The 26,575-nt window shown below is 38.3% G+C and overlaps 1 protein-coding gene across 3 annotated transcripts in view; it reads left to right on the top strand.

The window, feature by feature from the left end:
- LOC126183200 (lysosomal aspartic protease-like) overlaps positions 1–26,575 on the top strand; it is a 91,774-nt gene that overhangs the window by 24,852 nt on the left and 40,347 nt on the right. For 2 of the 3 annotated variants that reach the window (XM_049924967.1, XM_049924966.1), the window contains exons 5-8: positions 9,692–9,891; positions 10,010–10,132; positions 12,835–12,994; positions 15,645–15,737. In XM_049924967.1, the coding sequence (XP_049780924.1) occupies positions 9,692–9,891; positions 10,010–10,132; positions 12,835–12,994; positions 15,645–15,737 (576 nt within the window). Of the gene's footprint in view, positions 1–9,691; positions 9,892–10,009; positions 10,133–12,834; positions 12,995–15,644; positions 15,738–20,186; positions 20,507–26,575 lie in introns of those variants that run through there. The other variant, XM_049924964.1, reaches the window with a different exon arrangement.

Genomic DNA, 26,575 nt, shown 5'->3' with positions numbered 1-26,575 from the left:
ATGTGCACACCCCCCCATGAACCATGGACCTTGCCGTTGGTGGGGAGGCTTGCGTGCCTCAGCGACACAGATGGCCGTACCGTAGGTGCAACCACAACGGAGGGGTATCTGTTGAGAGGCCAGACAAACATGTGGTTCCTGAAGAGGGGCAGCAGCCTTTTCAGTAGTTGCAGGGGCAAAAGTCTGGATGATTGACTCATCTGGCCTTGTAACATTAACCAAAACGGCATTGCTGTGCTGGTACTGCGAACGGCTGAAAGCAAGGGGAAACTACAGCCGTAATTTTTCCCGAGGACATGCAGCTCTACTGTATGATTAAATGATGATGGCGTCCTCTTGGGTAAAATATTCCGGAGGTAAAATAGTCCCCCATTCGGATCTCCGGGCGGGGACTACTCAAGAGGACGTCGTTATCAGGAGAAAGAAAACTGGCGTTCTACGGATCGGAGCGTGGAATGTCAGATCACTTAATCGGGCAGGTAGGTTAGAAAATTTAAAAAGGGAGATGGATAGGTTAAAGTTAGATATAGTGGGAATTAGTGAAGTTCGGTGGCAGGAGGAACAAGACTTTTGGTCAGGTGATTACAGGGTTATAAATACAAAATCAAATAGGGGTAATGCAGGAGTAGGTTTAATAATGAATAAAAAAATAGGAGTGCGGGTTAGCTACTACAAACAGCATAGTGAACGCATTATTGTGGCCAAGATAGACACAAAGCCCATGCCTACTACAGTAGTACAAGTTTATATGCCAACTAGCTCTGCAGATGATGAAGAAATAGATGAAATGTATGACGAGATAAAAGAAATTATTCAGGTAGTGAAGGGAGACGAAAATTTAATAGTCATGGGTGACTAGAATTCGTTAGTAGGAAAAGGGAGAGAAGGAAACATAGTAGGTGAATATGGATTGGGGGGAAGGAATGAAAGAGGAAGCCGCCTTGTAGAATTTTGCACAGAGCATAACTTAATCATAGCTAACACTTGGTTCAAGAATCATGAAAGGAGGCTGTATACATGGAAGAAGCCTGGAGATACTGACAGGTTTCAGATAGATTATATAATGGTAAGACAGAGATTTAGGAACCAGGTTTTAAATTGTAAGACATTTCCTGGGGCAGATGTAGATTCTGACCACAATCTATTGGTTATGAACTGCAGATTGAAACTGAAGAAACTGCAAAAAGGTGGGAATTTAAGGAGATGGGACCTGGATAAACTGAAAGAACCAGAGGTTGTAGAGAGTTTCAGGGAGAGCATTAGGGAACAATTGACAGGAATGGGGGAAAGAAATACAGTAGAAGAAGAATGGGTAGCTCTGAGGGATGAAGTGGTGAAGGCAGCAGACGATCAAATAGGTAAAAAGACGCGGGCTAATAGAAATCCTTGGGTAACAGAAGAAATATTGAATTTAATTGATGAAAGGAGAAAATATAAAAATGCAGTAAATGAAGCAGGCAAAAAGGAATACAAACGTCTCAAAAATGAAATCGACAGGAAGTGCAAAATGGCTAAGCAGGGATGGCTAGAGGACAAATGTAAGGATGTAGAGGCTTGTCTCACTAGGGGTAAGATAGATACTGCCTACAGGAAAATTAAAGAGACCTTTGGAGAGAAGAGAACCACTTGTATGAATATCAAGAGCTTAGATGGCAACCCAGTTCTAAGCAAAGAAGGGAAAGCAGAAAGGTGGAAGGAGTATATAGAGGGTTTATACAAGGGCGATGCACTTGGGGACAATATTATGGAAATGGAAGAGGATGTGGATGAAGATGAAATGGGAGATAAGATACTGCGTGAAGAGTTTGACAGAGCACTGAAAGACCTGAGTCAAAACAAGGCCCCCGGAGTAGACAACATTCCATTAGAACTACTGATGGCCTTGGGAGAGCCAGTCATGACAAAACTCTACCATCTGGTGAGCACGATGTATGAGACAGGCGAAATACCCTCAGACTTTAAGAAGAATATAATAATTCCAATCCCAAAGAAAGCAGGTGTTGACAGGTGTGAAAGTTACCGAACTATCAGTTTAATAAGTCACAGCTGCAAAATACTAACACGAATTCTTTACAGACGAATGGAAAAACTGGTAGAAGCCGACCTCGGGGAAGATCAGTTTGGATTCCGTAGAAATGTTGGAACACGTGAGGCAATACTGACCTTACGACTTATCTTGGAAGAAAGATTAAGAAAAGGCAAACCTACGTTTCTAGCATTTGTAGACTTAGAGAAAGCTTTTGACAATGTTGACTGGAATACTCTCTTTCAAATTCTGAAGGTGGCAGGGGTAAAATACAGGGAGCGAAAGGCTATTTACAATTTGTACAGAAACCAGATGGCAGTTATAAGAGTCGAGGGGCATGAAAGCGAAGCAGTGGTTGGGAAAGGAGTGAGACAGGGTTGTAGCCTCTCCCCGATGTTATTCAATCTGTATATTGAGCAAGCAGTAAAGGAAACAAAAGAAAAATTTGGAGTAGGTATTAAAATTCATGGAGAAGAAATAAAAACTTTGAGGTTCGCCGATGACATTGTAATTCTGTCAGAGACAGCAAAGGACTTGGAAGAGCAGTTGAACGGAATGGACAGTGTCTTGAAAGGAGGATATAAGATGAACATCAACAAAAGCAAAACGAGGATAATGGAATGTAGTCAAATTAAGTCGGGTGATGCTGAGGGAATTAGATTAGGAAATGAGACACTTAAAGTAGTAAAGGAGTTTTGCTATTTAGGGAGTAAAATAACTGATGATGGTCGAAGTAGAGAGGATATAAAATGTAGACTGGCAATGGCAAGGAAAGCGTTTCTCAAGAAGAGAAATTTGTTAACATCGAATATCGATTTAGGTGTCAGGAAGTCGTTTCTGAAAGTATTTGTATGGAGTGTAGCCATGTATGGAAGTGAGACATGGACGATAACTAGTTTGGACAAGAAGAGAATAGAAGCTTTCGAAATGTGGTGCTACAGAAGAATGCTGAAGATAAGGTGGGTAGATCACGTAACTAATGAGGAGGTATTGAATAGGATTGGGGAGAAGAGAAGTTTGTGGCACAACTTGACTAGAAGAAGGGATCGGTTGGTAGGACATGTTCTGAGGCATCGAGGGATCACAAATTTAGCATTGGAGGGCAGCGTGGAGGGTAAAAATCGTAGAGGGAGACCAAGAGATCAATACACTAAGCAGATTCAGAAGGATGTAGGTTGCAGTAGGTACTGGGAGATGAAGAAGCTTGCACAGGATAGAGTAGCATGTAGAGCTGCATCAAACCAGTCTCAGGACTGAAGACCACAACAACAACATGTATGTGCACATAATAGGCATCAAAATATTCATGCCAGGGACTTGTTTATTACCTAATAATGGTCTGTTATCTAATAAAACTGCTGATATAATGGGATCTGATTATTGGGAAGCAGAAACGTTTGACTCAGTTTCATACGTCATTATTGATGTTTTTGGAATGCCACAGCTGTCATTCATTTTTTAAATAATGAAACATTGTATCAGTTACATATTTTCCATGCTTAGCACAGTGCGTTTTGCAAACTTTTTATCGATATCAAGTGTAAATATTTACATAAGTATTTTGTGTGGTGTTTGCATATGTGTTGTTCTGCGTCTCTTGAACTGTAGGCATCTTTCTGAAGTTATCTGGTACTATGCTTCCTCAGTTATGTAGAAAACCGCACACACACACACACACACACACACAAACTATCATTCACATTGCTTTTCTGTGTAACATCACAAAAAATACGTAGGTAAATATTGCACTTAACATCAAGAATAAATCCTTGAAACACGTTTTTCTCAGAATGGGAATATACGTAATTCATACCGTGCTTAAACCAAAAAAATTTGAGTAATGCAAACTGAATGAAGGTGTCAGCTAGCACTACAAGTGGCCAAAAGATGAAAACATTAAATACGGTTTGACACAGGTGTGACAACAATTACAACAATCACAAAATTGTTCATGCACTGTAGAGAGAGTTTGCAAATGGTTACGATTGATCATGATACCTTTATTCGTGTGAACCTAGTTACTTCTGTCATCCACCATGCAGAGTAGAGTTTGGCAGTGGCAGGAGATATGGCACGAATTGTTCCAACTTTAACATGTGTACTGGTTTATATCTGCTAATTAGAGCACCCTGGTGTCAAGAAACTTGACCACATGATGTTTATAAACACTATTTGATGGTCAACATCATGCCAGCTTCATTTTACGTCAGTTTTTATTCCATGAACATTTTTTCATGAAGTGTAAATCACAGGAAAATTATAAATATGTTGACGCAAAATTGGATGTGAATTAACATTGTGGACATAGGAAATTTGATGGCAGTGATAAAAAATGTTGTAAACAGCGGGAAAACGTTAATTTTTTGATCGTAAAAGTGGGGTTATACTGTAGATTGTTTCAAAAAGTCGATCCCACCACTGGGGACCTCGCCTTGTAAGTAACGCTATCTCTTCTTCATCCAGTACATAGCTGCTTCCTTACACCTTTTAGGGCAAGTGGTCATTCCCAGAACATCACCTGAAGTGTATCCGCTGGTATGGTACAAAACAGTCCAGAAAATTTTAGGAAGTCTCTGTTGCACTCTGTTCATTGCTTATACCTGCATTACAAGTAGCAGCTCAAAATTCCACACACTTAGTACTTCAACTTACACTATTGGGTACTGTGATGTTGAGTGTTCGCACATCACTTTGAAGAACCAGTCCTTGGGTGTCAATTTACAAATTGGTTCGTGTTGTTAAAACTTGAAACTGGAAGGAGAATAGTCGTTTGCTGCACTCAAAAAAGTGCTTTGTTCTCAGTTCTATATACATTTCTGTTGCTTGTACAGAAATTATTTGAAGGAATGCAACTGTATAGACTTCCACTACAAGCTGTTCTACTAATTTTGAAATAAAAAAAAAAAACAAGATATCATAATGTATTTTGCAAACTTCTCATGAAAAAATTGTCAAATAGTCTTCGATGTAATTCTTGAGGTAAGTTCTCAAAACGTTTTTATACTCTGTCGCAACAAATATTTCAAATGATTTTCTGACAAAAGCAAAATTTACATAAAAATAGGTATGATGTATTGTAGTTGTAGTGACAGTTTAGGCTGCAAAAATAATGATTTATTATACAATTTCTATCCGCAGTTGTTTAAATGTAACTTTTGAAGACATGAAATGACAGTTCATTCCTACGCTAGTAGGATTTCATCATTGCTTCTGGCACTGCAAAGCTAGTCAGCAGTCTGAAATTTTAACTACTCTTACTTCACCTATTACTTACAAGTCTAGTAAAACACAATATTTCTAGGTCCAGAGCTTCACCTACACCCCCTAGAATTTTAAGAAGTTTTTGGGTCCAGTGACAGCTGGCAGGCAGCAAATATAAAGGGACACATGTAATTGTACTCTGGGGGTATGCAACTAGTCGCACTCACAAAAGTTCTTGGCTCTAAGCTTTATATTTATTTTCAGTGGATACTCTAGAACAGGGATCAGGATTCCTAGAAGTTCTCGATTCTGACTCTGTCATCTCTGTACATGTACCCCCTTATAGTATTAGTGGTTAATAATATGGACTTGTTCAAGGGAAACTGCAGCAGTCACTGTGTGAATACTGGACCCAAAAACAACTTGTATGTGAGTAACCTGTTTGTAATGATTGTGAAGAAACGTGTGCACCATTCTACAGGTTCAGTTTTCAGGAAACTTCCAACAGAAATGATAAGTGAATGATAAACCTCAGGTTTTCAGATCTGAACTACAGGAATTCCTTTGACACTTTCCTTCTATCCTTTACAGAAATTCCTAAATTCCTCACAGCAGCTTAGACATCCTCGAGTACACACACACACACTGTTTATAAAACGTCAGTGTCTGAAACTACTGCAGATAGTCTAACTGAATCATACTCATTAACTTTTTCACTCAGGTAATGGTGAAAGAAATATATGTACTTTGTTTTGCTTTTGTGGAGCTGATGCACAGACTATGCAACCATTGTTAGCGTTACAATCTTTCTACTGTAGTGGCACCACTGTTTAGGATAGGGAAAGTTTTGTGCACTATTCTGAGCACAAGTTACAGCCAGGGGCGGGCCAGATTGCAGTGAGTTACGCATACCAACAGTTGCAAACTAGAATAGAGGCCACAGGGCCATCAAATTGCTGGAAGAGTATACGTAGCGGTGTTGCATGTTACAAATCGCAAGAAGAAGGGGCCCACTGGCCAGCCTAGCGTGTTATGAGTACGTGACGCGAAGCGGCGCATATGGCAAAACAGAGGTGCACAGCTGCATATAAATAGGTGCAGGTTTCTAACAAGATTCATTCAAGTTTGGCAGCTCTCCTGGACGGCAGGGTGTGTCACACCACCAGCTACACGCAGCAGCAGATGGGGTGCCAGCATTCCAGTCCATGGCAGGTTGCTGGTTCGACCCTTTGAGGCCGACACGGGGTCCGTAGCCAGCCAGTGGTGGGCCACTCCACAGCTCACTACCGCGGGCAGTCATCCTGGCTTCCAACACACACCGGAGGCATCCCGAGGCGAGGGCTGCAGATTCGGACGCCGGATTGCGGGCGCTTGTTGTCGCCGCGATCTCATTCACGTCAGCGAAAAGCATGCAGCTGGCCGCCTGCGGCTCACACCAAGTGGTGCTGAGTCGACAGGGACGCCTACCACTGAGTCAATTGCCAGCGTCCTGATGACACCGCAACTACACTGGCATACAAGGCCGACACACAGTGCATGCACGGGTTGCTGGTGCAGCCATTGCGCGCCAAGCCGTTTCGCAGACAGCGAAGTGATGTCCTTCAGCATTGCGGGACCCAGTGACGCAGATCGAGAGGAATGGGGGCACTGTAGTTGGAAACAATAAATCACTTGTAAAGTTCGGATGAGTCTTAATACAGTGCCTTCTACCTCTTCCCACTATATTTGGTCATCCTGATACATTCAGTGGCAGAAGCTCCCACTATACTACATCAGAGATATGATGCCTGTTCAAATTTCACACCAGTGGCATAAGAGTGGCACTAGTAGCACCACTATGAAGATGGAAATAGGATTTACTTGAAATACATACTATAATGGTCATGAGCATTTCCCACCTTTGAGGTTGGAAGTGGTAAGTTGATGTAAGTCAAGAATGCCTTTAAGGTAAAAAAATAAAATAAAAATAAACTATTATTAGCACCTCATTTCTGCAGTACTGAAGACAGACTTGGCAAGAATGTAGTCACTGTACATGATTGCTGGCAGCAGTGGTCATGAGAACGTAATGATGCAAGAAGACGGATTCCTGATGGCCATGTGGCAGTACGGAGAAGGAAGATCATTGTGTTCTGGGTATGGCTGTGCCTGCACTGTACTGCACCTGCAGTAGCAATTTGAGCCACATTTGGCAACACAGTGACATGACAGACTGTTAAAAATTTGTTACTTCAAGGACAACTCCAAGCCAGACACCCTGTAGTGTGCATTACACTGATCCCAACCAAACGCCATATGTGACTTCAGTGGTGTCAAGCGAGAGATCATTGGAGAGTATGGTGGAAGTCTGTTGTGTTTTCTTGTTTTCTAATGGAAACTAGTTCTGTCTTGGTGCCAGTGATGGCTGTATGTTGGTTAGGAGGAGGCCAAAGGGCCTGCAACCAACCTGTCTGCATGCTAGACACACTGCAGCTACACCTGCGAATTATGGTCTAGGGTACGATTTCATATGACTACAAGATCACTCTCAGGATTATCCCATGCACCCTGACTGCAAATTTTGTATGTCAGTCTGGTGATTTGACTTGTTGTGCTGTCATTCATAAACAGCATTCCAGGGAATATTTCCCAACAGGATAACGCTCTCCCACATACCGCTGTTGTAACCCAATGGCCTTTACAGTGTGTCTACATGTTGCCTTGGCATGCTTGATCACCAAATCTCTCTGCAATCAAGCACATGTGAAATATCATCGGACGACAACTCCAGCGTCATCCACAACCAGCAGTAACAACTGTCTCTGTACTGACTGATCAGGTGGAACAGGCATGGAGCTGCATCCCACAAATTGACATCTGGCACCTGTACAACAAAATGCATGCACATTTGCATGCTTACATTCAACATTCTGGCAATTACACTAGTTATTAATATACCAGCATTTCACATTTGGAGTGGCTTATCTTGCACTTACATTAGCCTGTGGCCTTGAAATGTTAATCATTTAAATATGTGATGTAGACAGACGTACTCCCTATATTTCATTACTTTATGTTAAGAATTTTTTGATGTTGCAATTCTTTTTCCATCAGTGTAGTTGGAGCTGTTGTGTTGATTGTTAACATACTACATCATTTAACCAAACTATACATCAACTCCTCCTGACTACACCATAATTACACAGAACATAAGATTGTTGATTTTAATTCATATGGGGAAGATGCCAAGACCTGAAATCTCACTTTATTCCAGTGATGTAATATTCTGTGTAACCTATATTAGATTGCCTCTTATGTTGTCTCACTTTAACCAGCCATATTTTTAGCAATGTGTCCTTTTATAAGTGGATACCAAGTGTGTAAAAGAGTAATGATCACTAAATCAAGGGAGGGAGACCAGATTAATAGATGATTGCATTCTTTCTGTTTATGTTAGTATTTTTTCAAATTACATCTTCATGATTTAAAGTAAATATAAATTAGTATTTCAGCATACATGAAGCAGATGTGATTACTATGAAAGAAAAATTCACTCAAGGGAAAGATTACCAAAGTGGTACAAAATTTATTGAGCAAAGAAATAGTCAATTTTCCACTAATACTAGCTATGTCAAAGAGGGATAATAGATTGTTTTGTAGGGCGGGCAACCACAGCCAATCTTCGACATTTTTCCAAATAAAATCCTACACTGACTGTATGAATGATTTTTATTAAATCTGCGACCGGTTTTGCACCACTTTTTTCAGCATCGTATTTTATTTTTACTTTCTAGGTCATTGCCGTTCCCATCATTTAAAAAAGACTTTTAAATTTTAACTACCGATTTCACCAGATGACAGTATATTGGACGTGAATGGTGGGGAGTGGCTACAGGGCAATGTTCAACATTACTGTGTTATAAATAGTGTATGTGAGTACTTTTCTTGTTTCATTCAAAAAAATGGTTGTTTAAAAGTTTTATTTGTACCTCAGAATTGGGGGATCGAGTAGTTTATATGAGCCCTTATTATATTATTTTGTGTACAGATTGCCTGAGAATGCACCGATAAGTGGTGCGAAACCGGTCACAGATTTAATAAAAATCATTCATACAGCCAGTGCGGAATTTTCTTTGGAAAAAAGGGATAATAGAGCCTTAGATCATAATTAAAATGATAAACAGCAATTGCAGAGTTTGTATTTGTATTTAATAAACGTTATATAAAAAAGTGGACTAATTTATTCTCTCTAACCACTGGTCATAGAGTTCTTCTATAAATTAATAAGCTCTTTGGTAGTCTGGTGGAATTTACAATCCCATTGGCACTTATCACTTCAGAGTCTGTGTTATGTAATAAAATGAAAGTGAACTTTATAACAGAGTTAATACTGTAGGGCATACTTCTTTGGTATGACCAGTAAATTTGTTTACTGTTATGCGTCACATAAACTTTTGTCACATGAACTCTATTATTCTGTTTCAGATTGGTCATCTTGTAGTTGAAAATCAGACTTTTGCCGAAATTGTGAAGCTGCCAATGATGTACTTATTTAGTATTGCAGATGGGGTAGTGGGACTGGCATATGACAGTCTTTCCATAGATAATGTTGTTCCAGTCTTTTACAATATAATGAAACAAAACCTGATCAAAGCCCCTCCAATATTCTCTTTCTATATAAACAGGTAAAATAAAATAGAAAAATTATTCTGCTTTTTAGAATAGGCAGAACTCCAAATAATAGAAATTAATTATCTTTATAGTGTAGACATGTCATTATATAAGATTTTCTTTGTCCCACAGAGACAGGACAACAGACAGAGGTGGTAATCTAATACTAGGAGCTTCAGAGAAAAAACATTACAATGGAAGCTTTACATATCTGCCAGTAACAAAGAAGGAGTATTGGCAGTTCCATATGGATAAGTTAGTGTCAGAGAATTTTTTAATTATCAACTTATTATGAATATAGAAATACAAGATAGTCTAATCAGAAAATGTTGAGAAATTTGCTGTTGCAGCACCAGAGGACACCAGTGAAGCATTTCTTCATATGTAAACTGCAGTTTGCATACTGAATTAAGTGCTCCTGCCCAACTTTCCCCACTTATTCCATTTGTCTCTCCTCCCCCACACCACCTTCTCTCTCTCACTCTCTCTCTCCCCCCTCTGTCATATTAGAAATTTTTGTAGCATGTAACAGAATACCATGTATATCTACTTCAGTACATGAAATGTTACTGCTTTGTTCCATTATCAACACATTGTTTTTGTCCTACTTTCTGTGCGTTAGAATCTTTAAACTACCAAGTAACAAACTTACCATTAATCAGGGATTCAGAATAAAAACTGCAACAGAATAATATAAAGAGCTCATACAATTTCATTGGGTGGAAAGTACAGCTGAAATATATAATCCCATCCTTTTCTGATTATAGTGCAGTTTATCATTAATAACATGCAACTCTTGGCCTATCAACGTCAATTTTGTTCACTTATGACAAAGTTGGAATTGAGGCACAAACTAACATGTAACTGTTAAATTTTGTTGTCTAACAGATTTGTCGGTTGCTAAGACAATGGAGTTGGTCCAAATATTTATGGAATAGGACTATCATTTTCATACGGGTCAGGCTTCAGTCATTTATGACAAGCACAGAGGCTGTTGCACAAACATTTGTACCTATGACAACAGTGTCACAGTTACCTAAATGGTCAAAGATTTTTAAAAAATTACACTGTAAATGAGAGTGAACTGTATGCTCAGGAGTATGAATTGTCAGCTTTGTCTCTGGAACAACTATTGTCTTTGAATGTGTTTTATGAGCTGGGAGATACGTTGTCTAGGTGTCTCACGTAACAATGTGGAAGCCATAGTAGAAATGGCACTAAGTTCAGCATCATTGTACATGTCAATCTGAGTCATGGATGTAACAATGTGAACAAGTGGATAATAAAAAAACAATGTATTCACAACAAGGAAACAATGTCATGCAACATATCAGCCTATTTCACAGTTTTAATCTGTCAGGAAGTTTCATATCAGCCTATTTACTGCAATATACTCTTTATTTCAAGTTCACAGTGTTATTTACCTGGGTACCCACTGCTGCTACGACTATATTTCAGACATAGTCAGGTGTTGGATTGTATGAGAGACAAAAATAAAAACAGGATACAGTGTACAGACAAATTTTCCACCAGGAAACCAGCAGGATGGATGATTGTCTCTCAGAGGAAGACTCTTGCAATTGTAGTTGATGACAAACACAGTGGCTAGTGTAGACAAGTGACTATTGTATTAATTTTATGGGACATTACATTACATACAGAAGGTAGCCTGGCCAAAGTAGAGTTAAAGCAACAGATCTTTATGAGAATGCAGTATTGGGTAATGATGGTTGTCTTCCCTTACTATAAAACATGTTGTTGAAGAATGTACATTCCAAGAAAGCAAATTGACAGAAAAGATTGAGAAAGGGTAAAGGAAGATAAATGGTTTTATAATGTGTTTGTGACTCCATCTTGAAGTACTGTGAAAATAGTCAATAGATGTGTTAAAAGACATTTAAAAAGAAATGCAGTTTTCAAGAGTAGGTGTTAAAATTCAATTACCATATCTGTAGTGAATTATTTTGCTACTCCCATATATCAGTGTCAGACAAATCAGAACTGGGGCCTGCTCAGACAGTTGTTTTTTTCCAAGCTCCAGCTCTGGTAAGATTAGGAGTACTTAATACTGGAGTCAGTTACTGTCACATACTATACTGTGTGTATCTAATGGGCTATTAAGGCATGTGTAATGTTTCTCAATAAGACAGCTTTGAAGTTTTGTGCATTTCTTCCACCATCACTTTCAGTCATCTAGTAAATGCTTCGTACATTGAATGTTAAGATTTATTTCAGTACATGATGCTATCCAAACATGCTAAGAATTTTGTAGAAAGAAGTAGTAAAAGTTCTTGTTTACTAAATTTCTTTATGATTCTACTTGTTTCTCTTCATTGGAATTGAAGTGTTGGTTTCTCAACTGGAAAGGAAGAGATGTATATCAAAAGAGTGGGTGTATGTCGAGTGGTTAAGAGCAGTGATCATGTTGTTATTTGTCAGGAAGGCACTAGTGTTCACTTGGCGTTATTACATACTCAGTATGCTTTTTCCAACTGCAGAGAGGACAGTGAAAATTGCATATTTATTCCATATGTGGCATTATTAGTCACTTACCAATCTCTGATAGGACTTAGGTACCTGTAAGATGGGTGCTGCATCAGTCAACTGCTGTAAGAAATGAAATATTAACTGTACTTGACTCTCGGCTTACTCTTCTGGAATTAACAGACACTGATAGAAGATGGTAATGGCAGTCTTATCTCATAATATTTAAAATTATTCAAAGAAGATAGTTCAAAGGGGGAGTTTTAACATAGAGAGTGTTTCTTGCACCTTATAAGATTGAAGCACTACTTTGCTTTCTCAAAGATGATTTGAGACATAGGTGGATAACTGAAATATTGATTCATCACATAGCATACTTTATATTAGAATGCTGAAATTTATAGCAAACTTCTTCATGCCTGTGGATATATTCAACTTGTTGACATAACTGTTCTTTTCATTCATATGTACAGAATAGATGTTGACCTTGGAACAAAACTGATTCCATTTTGTGAAAATGGTTGTGAAGCACTTATTGATACAAGTACCACAACAATAACTGGTCCAGCATCGGAAATTGAAAAAATTCATGAACTATTGCCAGTGTCACCATTTGTCCTGGGGCGGTATCGGGTAAGCACGGCTTTTCCTTCCTCATCGTGTAATGATATAAGGAGTGTTGCATTTATTTACTGATGTACATGAGAAATTTACATGTTAGGACATAGAGTAATTTTGATTAGGACACCACATTTTGACTACATGTGCTTTTCTGGAGAGTCAGTAATTTGTATTAAAAATTTTTCAAGACATTCACATCCTGAGAGTAACTGTTATGAAAACTGTTTGTAGAAGTTGTCTTCTGACAGTAAACATGATCAAAATTTGCAGGTAAAAGGTGTCCTAATCTTTGTTCTTCTCATGTTTTATGTGCAAGAAGTTACTTATTTGTGTATCTAAGATTTCCCAAAATTGAAAATGCTGGCAACAAAACAGTCTGGATCAATGCAATAATTGAAGTTTTGCAAGTGATGGGCATGACAAGAGATCCTGCAAAGCAAAACTAAATGCCTTCTCTCAAATCCACTCATCATGAGAATTCATTCAATCTCATAACAACAAATAGATCTGACATATTTGAGGAATGTTATGCAACTTGAAGGTGGAGGGGGAGGAAAAGGAAAGGAAAGGAAAGGTAAAGAATTCATGACATCAGCTGCATTGGGACTTGGTGCGGAATCAGTGCAAACGAGTGTCAATTTTGTGCCAGATTAGGATTTGAACCCAGGCTCCTCTGCTTAGTAGGAAGTTATGTTAACCATTGCACCACCCAGACACAGCATTTATCACAATTGCATCGACTATCTCAGTATGCCCCTCGGCTGACCAACATCCCCACCAACTGCATCTATCTGGTTTCCCCATCCATGCCCCCCCCCCCCCCCCCCTCCCGGTCGCTATTTTGAGATTCTCACAGGAGGTCAAACGTGATTGTGCATATGCTCTGAAGGTGACAGATTCATAGGCCATCGAGGCAAATCAGTTATTTTAATGCATGATGTCTGTTTTTTTTCGGCATGCCCGAACATATTCTGACCTCAAATATAATGAGTTACCTTGAACACAAGGTCTTCTCCATCAAACCCATATGGATTCCAAAAACATTGGCCATGTTAAATGTAACTTGTGCCTTTTTTCACGTGACACACTGAAATCCATGTATCAAGGCAGTTGTGTAGCTGCAGTATTTCCTGACTTCTGAAAAGCTTTTTGAGTCTGTACCACATTGACATTTATTAACAAAAGTGCATTCAGATTGGGTTTCAAACTAAATTTGTAGCTGGATTGGGTATTTGTTAGTAAGGAGGACACAACATGTTGTGGATGGCTAATCATTGACTGAGGTAGAAGTAACTTCAGATGTGCCCCAGGGAAATGTGTTGGTACTCTGTGTTTTCACTTACACAGTTGGCAGTACTATCACATACACGAGGTATAAAAGGGCACTGCATTGGCAGAGCAGTCATTTGCACTCATGTAGATCATGTGAAAAGGGTTCCGACATGTTTATGGCTGCACAGTGGGAATTAGCAGACTCCGAACACGGAATGACATTTGGATCTAGATGCATGGGACAATCCATTTTGGAAGTCATTATGGAAGTCAGTATTTTAAGATCCACAGTGTCAAGAGTGTGCTGAGAATACCACATTTCAGGTATTATATCTCAGCACAGACAGTGCAGTGGCCGATGGCCTTCGCTTAATGACTGAGAGCAGCAGTGTTTGTGTAGAATTGTCAATGCTGTGTGAAATAACTGCAGAAATCAATGTGGGACAAATGATGAATGTCTTGTCTAAGGCAGTGCAGCAGAATTTGACATTAATGGGCTATGGCAGTAAATGACTACCAAGAGTGCCTTTGCTAACAGCACATCATCAGCTGCAGCACCTCTCCAGGAATTGTGACCATACTAGTTGGATCCTAGAGGACAAATGAATTCTAATTTCAGTTGGTAAGTTTTGCTGGTAGGGTTCGAGTGTGCTGCAGACACCATGAAGCCATGGACCCAAATCGTCAACAAGGCTGTATGCAAGCTAGTGGTGGCTCCATAATGGTGTGAGTTGTATTTACATGGAATGAATTGGGTCCTCTGGTCCAGTTGAACGAATCATTGACTGGAAATGGCTATGTTTGGCTGCTTGGAAACCATTTGCAACCACTCATGGACTTCATGTTCCCGAATAATAATGTAAGTTTTATGGATTACGATGCACCATGTTACCGGACCACAATGTTCACGTTTGGTTTGAAGAACATTCTGGACACTTCGAGCTAACGATTTAGCCACCCAGGTTGCCCAACATAAATCCCATCAAATGTCTATGGGACATAATTCAGGGGTCAGTTTGTGCACACAGTCCTGTATCGGCAATACTTTCACAGTTATGGATGGCTGTAGAGGCAGCATTGCTCAGTACTTCTGCAGGGTGTTCCAATGACTTGTTGAGCCCATGCCATGTCAAGTTGCTGCGCTACACCAGGCAAAAAGAGGTCCAACATGATATAAGTATCCCATGATTTTTGTCACCTCAGTGTATTATTGTATTTTCAAATGTAGTCAAGTTTTATATAAGTCGGCCAAACATTAGCTGTGACCAGTGTATTATTGTATTTTCATATGTAGTCAAGTTTTGTATAAATCTGCCAAACAAACAAACTCTAAATAGTTTTCCATTATGAACTTATTAATTATGTGTTTTTTTTTTTTTTTTTCAAAAAGGTTCCATGTAACAAGGTGATCAAACTCCCTGCTATTCATTTTGTCCTGCAGGGAAAAAATTTTACACTCAAAGGTCCTGATTATGTACAAGAGGTAAGGTTCAATATGTAATAAATTACTTTTCCATAGTATCTGTATTTAATTAATGTAAAGGTTTGAATAAATGTTACCTTAGTGTGGATTATCTACAGTGGCTCTAATTTCCAAGAACGTTGTGTGAATTTACACTCTATAATTTGTTGCTTCTCTTTCAGATAATATAGCTTTTCTGAAAGTAACTGTGTTATACATTTAGGAGCACTAAAGGTTCTGAAAATAAGATGCAATATAATTTCATGTAGAGGGAAAGAAACTGCATGTTGACCATAGTGGAAACTAATATTTTTTAAAGTAAGCTGAAGTTATATGAAGCAACACTGTAGTAATGGAATCAGAAGTCAACTTGCTCACCACACTATCAACTAAAAACAGCAAAATAAGCTCAGCCTCAAGAAATAACAACACTACTTTCAGAGAGTATATTTCAGTGCTATCAGCTTCGTTTTAGTAGCTGTTTATGGTAGGTCACTGTTGCAATACTGAATAGGTCAGACATTGCAAGAATAGTACATTCCATGATACCTGAACATAATTAATTACATGTAGATTTCAAAAACAAACAAATAAATAAATGAGTGACCTCAAGCTGTCTATCCTCTTACAGAAAACCCGGGCTGGTATTTATGGATGCCAAGCACATCATGTTTCATTATTTTCAGTGTGTTGTGACTGCCCGAAGGCTGACAGACACAATTTCAGAATAGGTACCAATTTTATTCAGTTTGTATGAAAGATTCAAACTAAATGAGAAGATGCCTGGGATTTCAGGCTTTCAAATGCAGTGAAGACAATAATATTGAATGTGTTACGAAGAGTGGCTGTGACTCAATAAGTTACAGAATAACAACTGGCACTAGCAGAGATATTGATCAGCTGCTGACGTAGCATGCTGTGGACAGTGCAAATAAAACTAGCACTCTATATAAATTCCACTCAAGGCAGGTGACACTTAAAAGGAATAACCACTGGAAATGCAGAGCACATGACATGATCTGTCTCTTTGGCTACTGGGATTAAGATGTGATCTACCTCATGGAAATGAGGAGAATGAGTTTTAAACCATTGTAGATCTAAATTTAAACTGTGATGCCAGTCATATCACATGTAGCAGTAAGTGCAGTATTATGTGTAGGCTCTCACTTTTGCATCTGCATTGAACCTTTAATGGAAGGGTCACAGAGGCTGGTCCTATGGCTGGCAGTAAATTTCCACTTTAATGTCAAAATTGTTATTATCTGGCTAGAAAATGGGACAAGGTATCTGCATTGATGTGGCAGGATGTATGCTTAAAATGAATGCAGTGATTGTAATAACACAATAACAATGCCTTAAACTGAAGTCATTCTGCTATGTGATGAGAAATATATCAGTCAACCCCAGAAATCATCAAAAGGGCTTGTGGATGATAAACAACTTGAAAGGAACTCTGTAGGTGGACACCAGGTGGCTCATGTAGTTTTCTCTATTTGAGAAAAGCTCTTTTAAGATGACTGCTGGTTCTTTCTGGTGTGCAAAACAGAATGTGTACATCAATACTGTAATTGTGCCTGCATCTGGGATGAATCTTGAGATATTAATTAATGTTCCAAATCACAATTTTTAATTTGGCAGTGCTACAAGGTATGGAGGCTCAAAGGATGGCATTTAGTTGAGGAGTAATCAGCCATAGCTCCTATTTAATGAGAATATGTTCCAAATACTCTACCTCTAGCTTCAAGAACCTAGCTGTTCTGTCAGTTTCAGTACGGACTTGTCTGCACTAGTGGTGAGAGAATGTTTATATTGCAGATTATTGTATCCACCTGTAGCTCTGATGTTGGCTGCGTGGTTTACCTGGTGCTGCTACGACATTCTGATGTCATATAAAGGGGCATTTCAGTTAGGGCATTTTGATCTTGTGTTGCTTGAGTACTTGGAGCAGCATGACAAATAACAGTGATGCTGGTGACTCATATGAGAATGGTGAAATTGAACTGGTGATGATGTAAATGGTATTTTCAGCTGCCTGCATAATTACTGCTGATCAACAATTTTGTGGACTTGTTAGAGTGAAGGACAATTCAGATTCAGCACTTCAACACATGACTTTAGGTCTATCACATTTGGTATAAGACAATGTTATATGAGGCTGGCTATATATGAGACACATCATCCTGAGCTTGAGCAGACAAAATGCCAACATCAACTTATGCCTTGTTGCTAAGTCCCTCATTGTGTGCTTAGCACACTGGACTTGTTACTGGGAGGAAAATGGTTCAAATTCATGTCTGACCATCCAGATTTAGGTTTCCTGTAATTTCCCCATATCTCTCCAAACAAATGCCAGGATAGTGCCTATGAAAGACCATGTTTGTAAAATCCTTGAGACAATCTGAGCTTGTGCTCCATCTTAAATGACCTCAATGGCAATGATACATTAAAACCTAATTTGTCTTCCTTCTTTCCTTCCATCCTTCCCATTACACACAAGTGTGGCGCAGTGGCAATTCTTACTGAAGACACAAAACCTCTCAAGACACTTGATTGTATGAGTTGTACTGCCATAAATGAAAAAGACTCCTCCTGAGGAGAAAACTTGTCCACCAGTGGAGTTAGTTCTTGAGCATGCCAGGCTAGAAAGTAACGGCAGTGGCAGTATGTTCACAACTGTTCCTCAGTGAAGATGCAATCTACATAATTTCAATCATAGATGAGTAATAATGTTGTTATGCTCTAAAAACCTTGTAACCAATTTGTTTTGTCAATTTTATTCAGGTTCTACCAGAAGTTCAAGCCAAAGAAGTTGTTGCTTGGTATTTCAATTTAACTTAAGAGGATAATCAAGAATAAAACAGTGAAAAAATAGGTTTTGTTTCCAAGTTGGATTTAAAAGGTAAAGAGCAAAAAATGACGGATGCTGAAATATGATTAGCAATGAAAGCTGATACCCTAATTGGGTGTAATGGATAAGTCCTAGAGTGGCTGTTGGCAGTGGCAAAATTGTGCAGGTGTTATGAAGACAATGTGGATAGAACTGGCACTCGATGTAAATTCACTATGTGCCGATGAGTGCTGGCTTATAATCGTAGTAAAGAGAAATTAACTCTCAGTAATGCAGACTACACATTGTAATGACCTCCTAAGTTGATAACATCTCACAGTCTGCCAAGGGGCAATGACAATAGAAGTCTGATACTGATAGATTGCTTTCCATTGAAGAATTCTGAAATGTGTAATTTATTCAAAAATGAGGTGGTCTATAGATATTTTTTGTGCAATTTATACTTTAGTTTAGTTTGAATATGAGGAGACCATACCATTTAGTTTAATTTGAATATGAGGAGACCATACCATTTAAAATTATCAAAAAGGCTGAAAATAAACAAGTGTTATATGATTCACTGTGTCTGTTCCGCATTGTTTGTAAAATGCTTGGTTAATCATACATCTAGGATGCTACAAGAAAGGCACTTTTCCTACAATAACAACCTCATATTAATTTCAAAGTTTATTCTTGTATGAGGGCAATTAGGTGACCCCCCCCCCCCCCCCCCCATCTTCTGCCCACACCCTCCATCCACATGGTTGATCCAAGCACCACAGTGAGAGAATTGAAAAAATTACAATACTTACATTGTAACTCTGATACTCTGATTTTTTTCCCTTTGTACATTAGATGTGAGTATGAAAAAGAGAAAGGCAAGTGGCACTGAAAAAGTTGCCCACAGCAGCACATTCAAAAGTTGCTTGTGGGGGGGGGGGGATAGTAGTACTAACAAGGATAAGAAGAAAATATTTTGGCCTAGTTAAAAGATGGTACTGATATCAGTGAAATAAGATTTATATTTTTTGGTATATGTTGCATAATAATGGAAGTAGAGAGGCAACTTGAGTTTTGCAAGTCTTGTCTATATGTTTTAAAGAAGCTCAATTGTGTATGCTATATTTAAATGGGCAAACTGGAACATGGTGCAGTCCTAAAATTCTTTTGTCGTGAGTGGCTCATAATTGACATAAATTTATCCAAAACTGGTGGAAGCTTATATGCAGTTTTCATTTTCAACAGATCAGAAATGGGTGGCTAAATTCAAACATTGCCATACTTTGCTTGAAAATTATCAGCTTGAAGGATATCACAGAGCTGTAATCATAGGTGAAAACATGGAAAGTATACTTTTCCTTGTAACTGTTGTGTCCTGATACAAAAGTAGTGTGCTTTTCGATATGTTGGAATCCATTTTTTGTAGGCTTCATGAGAAAGTTTCTGTTGAGATACTAGTACAGTGATGGAAGCTAATATTGTTCTTCAAATATGTGTTTATAAAATGTCAAGTATAATGCCACATTTGAATAACCATAGCTTTCAGTATCACGTGCCTACTGGTACGTAAAAGTGAAAGAGGCTATTTTACAACCATATGATAAATGGGCATTATGATACATAAAAGTTTATTTTTCTTTCAGATTACAAAGTGGGGCTTCACTGTCTGCCTATCTGCACTGGTTGGAAATGAAGCAAGTAATATTTGGTCACTAGGAGCATCATTTATTGCACAGTATTACACAGAGTTTGATATGAAGAGTGACCGTATCGGATTTGCAAAAGCTAATATATAGCATAAAGTCAATGATAAATTTGCGGTCTCCTAATTTGTGTTCATTTCAATTATATCACTGTTTTTCTGGCTGAAACAGGCTGCTGTATTGTACAGACTGATTTACTATTCATTTGTTTGATAATTATGTGATTTATTATAAATAAAAATTGCCATTTTTAAAAAAAATCCTCCGCAGCTATAGTCATTGTATATATAAACATTTTTATTTTTTTCTTCTTTTTTTCTAATTGTTGTGTATGGTACAACATTGGTATCAGTAAAAGTAACAGCTGACTTTGTAAAGGAATTATTGAGCTGTCAGCTGGTATATACTGTAAGTTCAACGTTGTAGCTCAGCTATTAAATCTTAATGGTTCTTTAGACCGTAGCATACAGACATAACACAACTATATTATCACAGCCTTTGAGCTGAAATGAGGTGATAAATCCATCTATTTGATGGATGTGGAAGTGCTGAGGCTTAAGGTAGTGTGAGGATAAGGAAAAGGGATGGACAGCAAGGAAGTAGACATGAATGGCGACAGAGGAAACTCATTCACATGCAAACAGGGAGAGTTTCAATTTCCACACGAGGAAATAGGTTGCAAAAGGGTTGGCGGGGGGGGGGGGGGGGGGGGGGGCAGCAGGAGATTGGTGGTTAAAGGAGCAGAGGTAAGTGGAGGATGGGGACTAATGAACTTGTAGCCCAGGTGAATCGAGAGTAGAAAGACTAAGGAACTGTTCCCAGTTGTATAGTTCTGAAAAGTTGGTAGAATGAAATTTTCACTGTATAGTGGAGTGTGCGCTGATATGAAACTTTCTGGCAGGTTAAAACTGTGTGCCGGACCGAGACTCGAACTCGGGACCTTTGCCTTTCGCAGGTAAGTGCTCTACCAACTGAGCTACCCAAGCACAACTCACACTCCGTCCTCACAGCTTTACACAGTTTTAATCTGCCAGGAAGTTTCATATCAGCGCACACTCCGCTGTAGAGTGAAAATTTCATTCTAGAAACATCCCCCAAGCTGTGGCTAAGCCATGTCTCTGCAATATCCTTTCTTTCAGGAGTGCTAGGTCTGCAACCTTCGCAGGAGAGCTTCTGTAAAGTTTGGAAAGTAAGAGACGAGGTACTGGCAAAAGTAAAGCTGTGAGGATGGGGCATGAGTCGTGCTTGGGTAGCTCAGTTGGTAGAGGACTTGCCCGCGAAAGGCAAAGGTCCCGAGTTCGAGTCTCGGTCCGGCACACAGTTTTAATCTGCCAGGAAGTTTCTGAAAAGTTGGTTTTGTGGCATAGTTTAGTAAGATGCCATTGTAATCAACCATTCTGTGTTGAGTTGCGTGCTCTGCAACCATTCAGTCAGAATTTGGCAGTGGCTGTTCATACCAGCGGAAGAGTTGTTTGGTGGATATGGTAATATACCAATTCATTACTACTGGTTGTGCAGTGAATTGTCCCTGGAATGGGTGTTTGTCATTATTGTAAATGGAGTTGCATTGAACAAGGTATACACTTTACTAAAATGCAATTTTTGCATAGCTGATTGTCTTGAAGTTCACTTCCTTGTCCTCACATAGAAGTACGATAATGGCACAGGCCTACTTTGTATGAATAAAAACCACTGTTGGTAGGATTCTGAAAGTCTTTTGAATCTCTGTTTATGAAACAAAATAAATATCTGTAAATATTTGTATTTTAACCCTTCAATCATCAGAATAACAAAATGTAACATTCATTTGCTTCTGTGAGCTATCAGGTCCAACTACAAAGTGTTTGCTTTCTACTGCTTCACAAACATGACATTTCTCCATTACTGGACAACTTTCCACCAAGCATTCCCAAAGAACTAGTAAAAAGATAACATTTAAAGCCAGTAGATTGACATCATTATCAAAGCTGTTAACTGATAACTATTTAGCAAAATTTAGTATATTTAAATTTACAGTTTTTATGTTAAATCTTCTAAACATAGAAGATATAAATAATTTCTGTTATGTTGGAAGTAATCATGTTTAATGGGTATAGTTGTATATGAACACACAAATTTATTAAAAAAAAAAAAAATTACCAAAAGCTCGCATAAAAATTTATGGATGAGAATGTGCCAGCACAGTGATTGCAGCAAGCCAGTACTAACAGAAACTTTTTTCCAATATTGCAAGACAAACTGGAAAAATTTTCAAAATTGTAGATTACAACTGTTTACAATATGTACAGTCTTGTCTTCTGGTCTTGACTTACAATCAGTTCTTCTGACTTCTCCTTTACCCACAGTCATGGTCTTCACTCTTAACCTCTTCATCATAGTGTCTTTTGCTCAAGCATGGTAATAGTAGTCTTTCACTTCGTTGAGGAACCATCAGTTTGTCCTACAAAATATTCCTTGCATTAGTACACAGAACCAGGTTCCCCTAACACATAACAAAATATATTAAAGCAAAGCTTAGTTGGAATTGTAGGAATGAGAAGACAAACTACTCAAAGAATGTGAGGTAAAATTTCTTAACATATACCACTTAATTTGCAACAAAGCAATTGTTAACAATTATTACTTTGAAGATGTTTTCACATGTAAAGTTAGACAATCAATAGCATCTTCAGATGACAAACAATGTAAGTGAAGATAAATTTTATATACAAGAAACTGTCATCATGAAATATCATAAGTTGGTGTGTATACCAACAGTTAAACGACCAATCATACCCATGTACTGAAACATGAGGATATGAGAGAGTGTTTCACAGAATGTATGTTGATCATATGAAATAACTTAGCAAAGCTTTTTCATATATAATTTTGCAGTAATATCGACACCCCATATCTTTTGATTCATTTTTGTAGTAATTTAACATTAATACAGTTCGAAATACAGACCATTATGCACATAAGTAAATAAATCCTAAGCCGTGCCTAGATGCATTGCCATGGTACAAAATACCAAAAGGTTGTCACCTGACAGAAGTAACACAGTGAGAAAACTGCATAAATAAAAATATTAATAAAGCTAATGGGATTGATGTGTCATTCCATATCTCTGATCAGTATTTTCATTGTGAAATTCTTTTTTGGAAGAAAATAGACAAGCTGCCTCCATATAGTGAAAAAAGAAGTATAATATTTCATGAGAAAATTAGTAATGCACACAAATATTATAGCAATTAGTGTATAACATGTGACTAAATGTACGGACAAACCATATCAGCGCATGGTAAAATATTGAAAACTACAAATGAGTACAAATTGAACTAAAATGTACAGTTCCTTAACCACTCACGTATGCTGGTGATATTGAATGTTCATTCATAAGTATTCATTTCCTGAACTATATTGAAAGTCAAGGTATTATGTTTGCATTCTTACACAGCAAAGTCAAATAATGTAATCACTTTGCACAAATACTGTCATGTAACATTGTGCATTTATAACCACCACAAACTGTCATGCTCATTGCTGAGCATCATGTCCCCCATGAATCAAGTGTCTACATCCTGGACTTTACCAGCTTCTCTTACAGCCTGCTGGAGGCATGAGGGACCAGTTTTTGGAGGAGGTGACTGAGGCTTTGAAAGGCCTGCTGCCAGGTTCCTCAAAGCAAGGGCTGCCTGTCTGCCACAGCCTTCTGAGTTGGTGGTCACTCATGGTCCACACTTTGTCTGAAACCACATGGACAGACCTCGTAGCGACAATGCGGCCAATGTCAGTAACACCTTCCAGCAGAGCAGAACATGCCTCAGCCAGAGACAGCATGCATGCCACCTTCCCTTGAATGCTCCGCATGGATGTAATTCAAATGCTGTGCCCAATCAAATTGCATTCCACTAGACCTACACAGATATGCCTTGTCCTGTTACAACAAGCTGTGTCTGAATTTAGTAAATGTCCATTATACAGCTAACAGTTCTTTTCTAGTTACATTTTAGATTCTTTCATGTTTTTGGAGCATCGTACATGTAGAAGCAGCCATCAAGTGTTTATGTTCCCATCCAAAATTTTTATATAGAACAAATCCATAATCACTATCATCATAAAATAGACAAAATGTTAAGGAAGAAAGATTGTGTTTAATGTCCCATCAACATCAAGGTCATTAGAGACAGAGCAGAAGCTCAGATTGTGATGAGGATGGGGAAGGAAATTGACCATACCCTTTGAAACCATCCGGGCATTTGCCTGGCGTGATTTAGAGAAATCATGGAAAATCTAAATCTGGATGGCCAGATGCAGGCTTGAACAGTCCTCACAGATGCGAGGCCACTGTGTCAACCACTGCCTCACCTCACTCGATAAACAAAATGGTAAGGATAAGTCGAGTCTGTACAGAACGTTGCAGTTACTGAGCACTTGTTATAGAATGAAAAGCTTCCTCACACTCTGTCCCATATCTAGACAGAATTCTTTTTCAGTAAGTTGCAGAAATGTGATGCATTTGTACCCTTGACTACTAATGTATTTTCTATGATATCCATACATGACGAAAAAGGATTTCAATTGATCCTTATTGTTGGGTACTGGAAACTCAGCAATGGCTTTAGAAACCTCTGTCCAGACAGGCCTCAGAAGGCCCAACAGTACCGATAGACTGCCATATCATCCTTAGCCTAATGGCATTACTGGATGTGGATATGGAGGGGCATGTGGTCGGCAGGTGTACTTTTCTCAGTAATGCAGTATCCCAAAAACTTCAGTTTATTAACTACAAATTTATATATTTTTTATTTTAATGTCATCCCTCCTGATCGCAATTTGTCAAACACTTCTTTTAATAACAGGAAATTCTCATCCCAGCTCTGAATGTAAAGCAAAATGTCATTAACAAATATGGTTAATTTAGAAGACAGTTCCTGACCTAAAACATGATTCAAAGCTCCGATGAACTCAGGTAATTTAAACCAAAGAATACATCACAGTGCTGGTAACCTTTACCATTGTACAAAAATGTCGTAATATTTTTCTGAGATTCTGGAGCAAGTGGAACCTAATGAAATCCAGAGATCACATCTAAACTTGTCATCAGTTTAATATACTGAAACTTTTGTAATGACTCATTTATGTTCTCCAGCTTGCTGTTTCCTCGATGTATAACTTTTTTCAGATGTCTGGAGTGTAAAACAAGTCTAACACATCCATCACATTTTATCAGAACCATCAGAGGTTTATAATAATCACTGTTACTTCTCTCAGTTATACCATGCTTTTCCATCTTTTGCAACTCCTTTCAATTGGTACATTATATAGTTTTATAAAAAATGGGCCAAGAGGTTTCAGTTTTAATACACATTCAAAATTCTGTATCCATCCTGGTATATCACTGAACACATCCCCATCTTTCCATAACAAACCTTTTTACTCATTCTTTTGTTCATCATGCAGCCCCTCAGTTTCAGATACCTTTCCCTCAATTGTTTTCATTAACCCTTGAGTGGGTGTGACTATGTATAAAGTGCACCAACCACAAATAAAATTGTTTTGCGTTGTTCCATTGTTGTTTCACAGCTTTAAGCTCATAACTATACCTTCATTACTGCTTTAAACACAGTGATAAATTGTGTTGTCATATGTGCAAGTGAGCAGCAATAGTATAAAATGAACAGCAAGCTAAGAGAGAAAAAATTAGGATCAGTGCAGGAAAGTGACCCAGATTACAAGATAGCAGCACAGTTCTACAATGAGGCTTTTCTCAACGATATAATTTGTAATCTAGTAAATGGTTGGATGGAATCTGATGCATCTGCACTGTTTAATGCTTTGAGTGAGTCATTACTGTAGGGTAACTCCTGTCAATGGCATCAGAGTGTTGCAATCAAAGTTTATTTCACTATTGTTTAATTAATCAGTGCTTTAGCTTATATCATGTAAGTTTATTTTATCATTGTTTAATTAAACTAAGATTAAACTGTGATTTTGCTCATACATATTTACCTTGGTATCTTGAAGACAGCAATTCTTTACATGCATACAATGTGCGCTGCGTACCTGCTGGTGTTATGAAAAATAGTGTGCCAGCTTGAGGGTTAATTCCTTGTCTTCAACTTCCCGTTCTGAATTATTCTGTACTATATGATTTCCCTCCTTCTTAAATGACAACCTATTTACGTTTTCACAAGCAACTTCCTTTCCCTCCTTTATAAATTTTGTTCGGATTATGTTTCCCTTTATGTCTGTCACACATAAGGTTTTCTCTTTCCGTCGAGAGCAGCACTAACTTTGTGTAACTTACTGCTCCCAAAATAAAATCTTGATGTAGTTCTGGAACTATC

This window comes from Schistocerca cancellata, chromosome 4 (assembly GCF_023864275.1).
Source record: "Schistocerca cancellata isolate TAMUIC-IGC-003103 chromosome 4, iqSchCanc2.1, whole genome shotgun sequence".
Taxonomy (NCBI): Eukaryota; Metazoa; Arthropoda; class Insecta; order Orthoptera; family Acrididae; genus Schistocerca; species Schistocerca cancellata.
The sequence above is the reverse complement of the archived record's forward strand: the minus strand, read 5'-3'. Positions and strand labels throughout refer to the sequence as shown.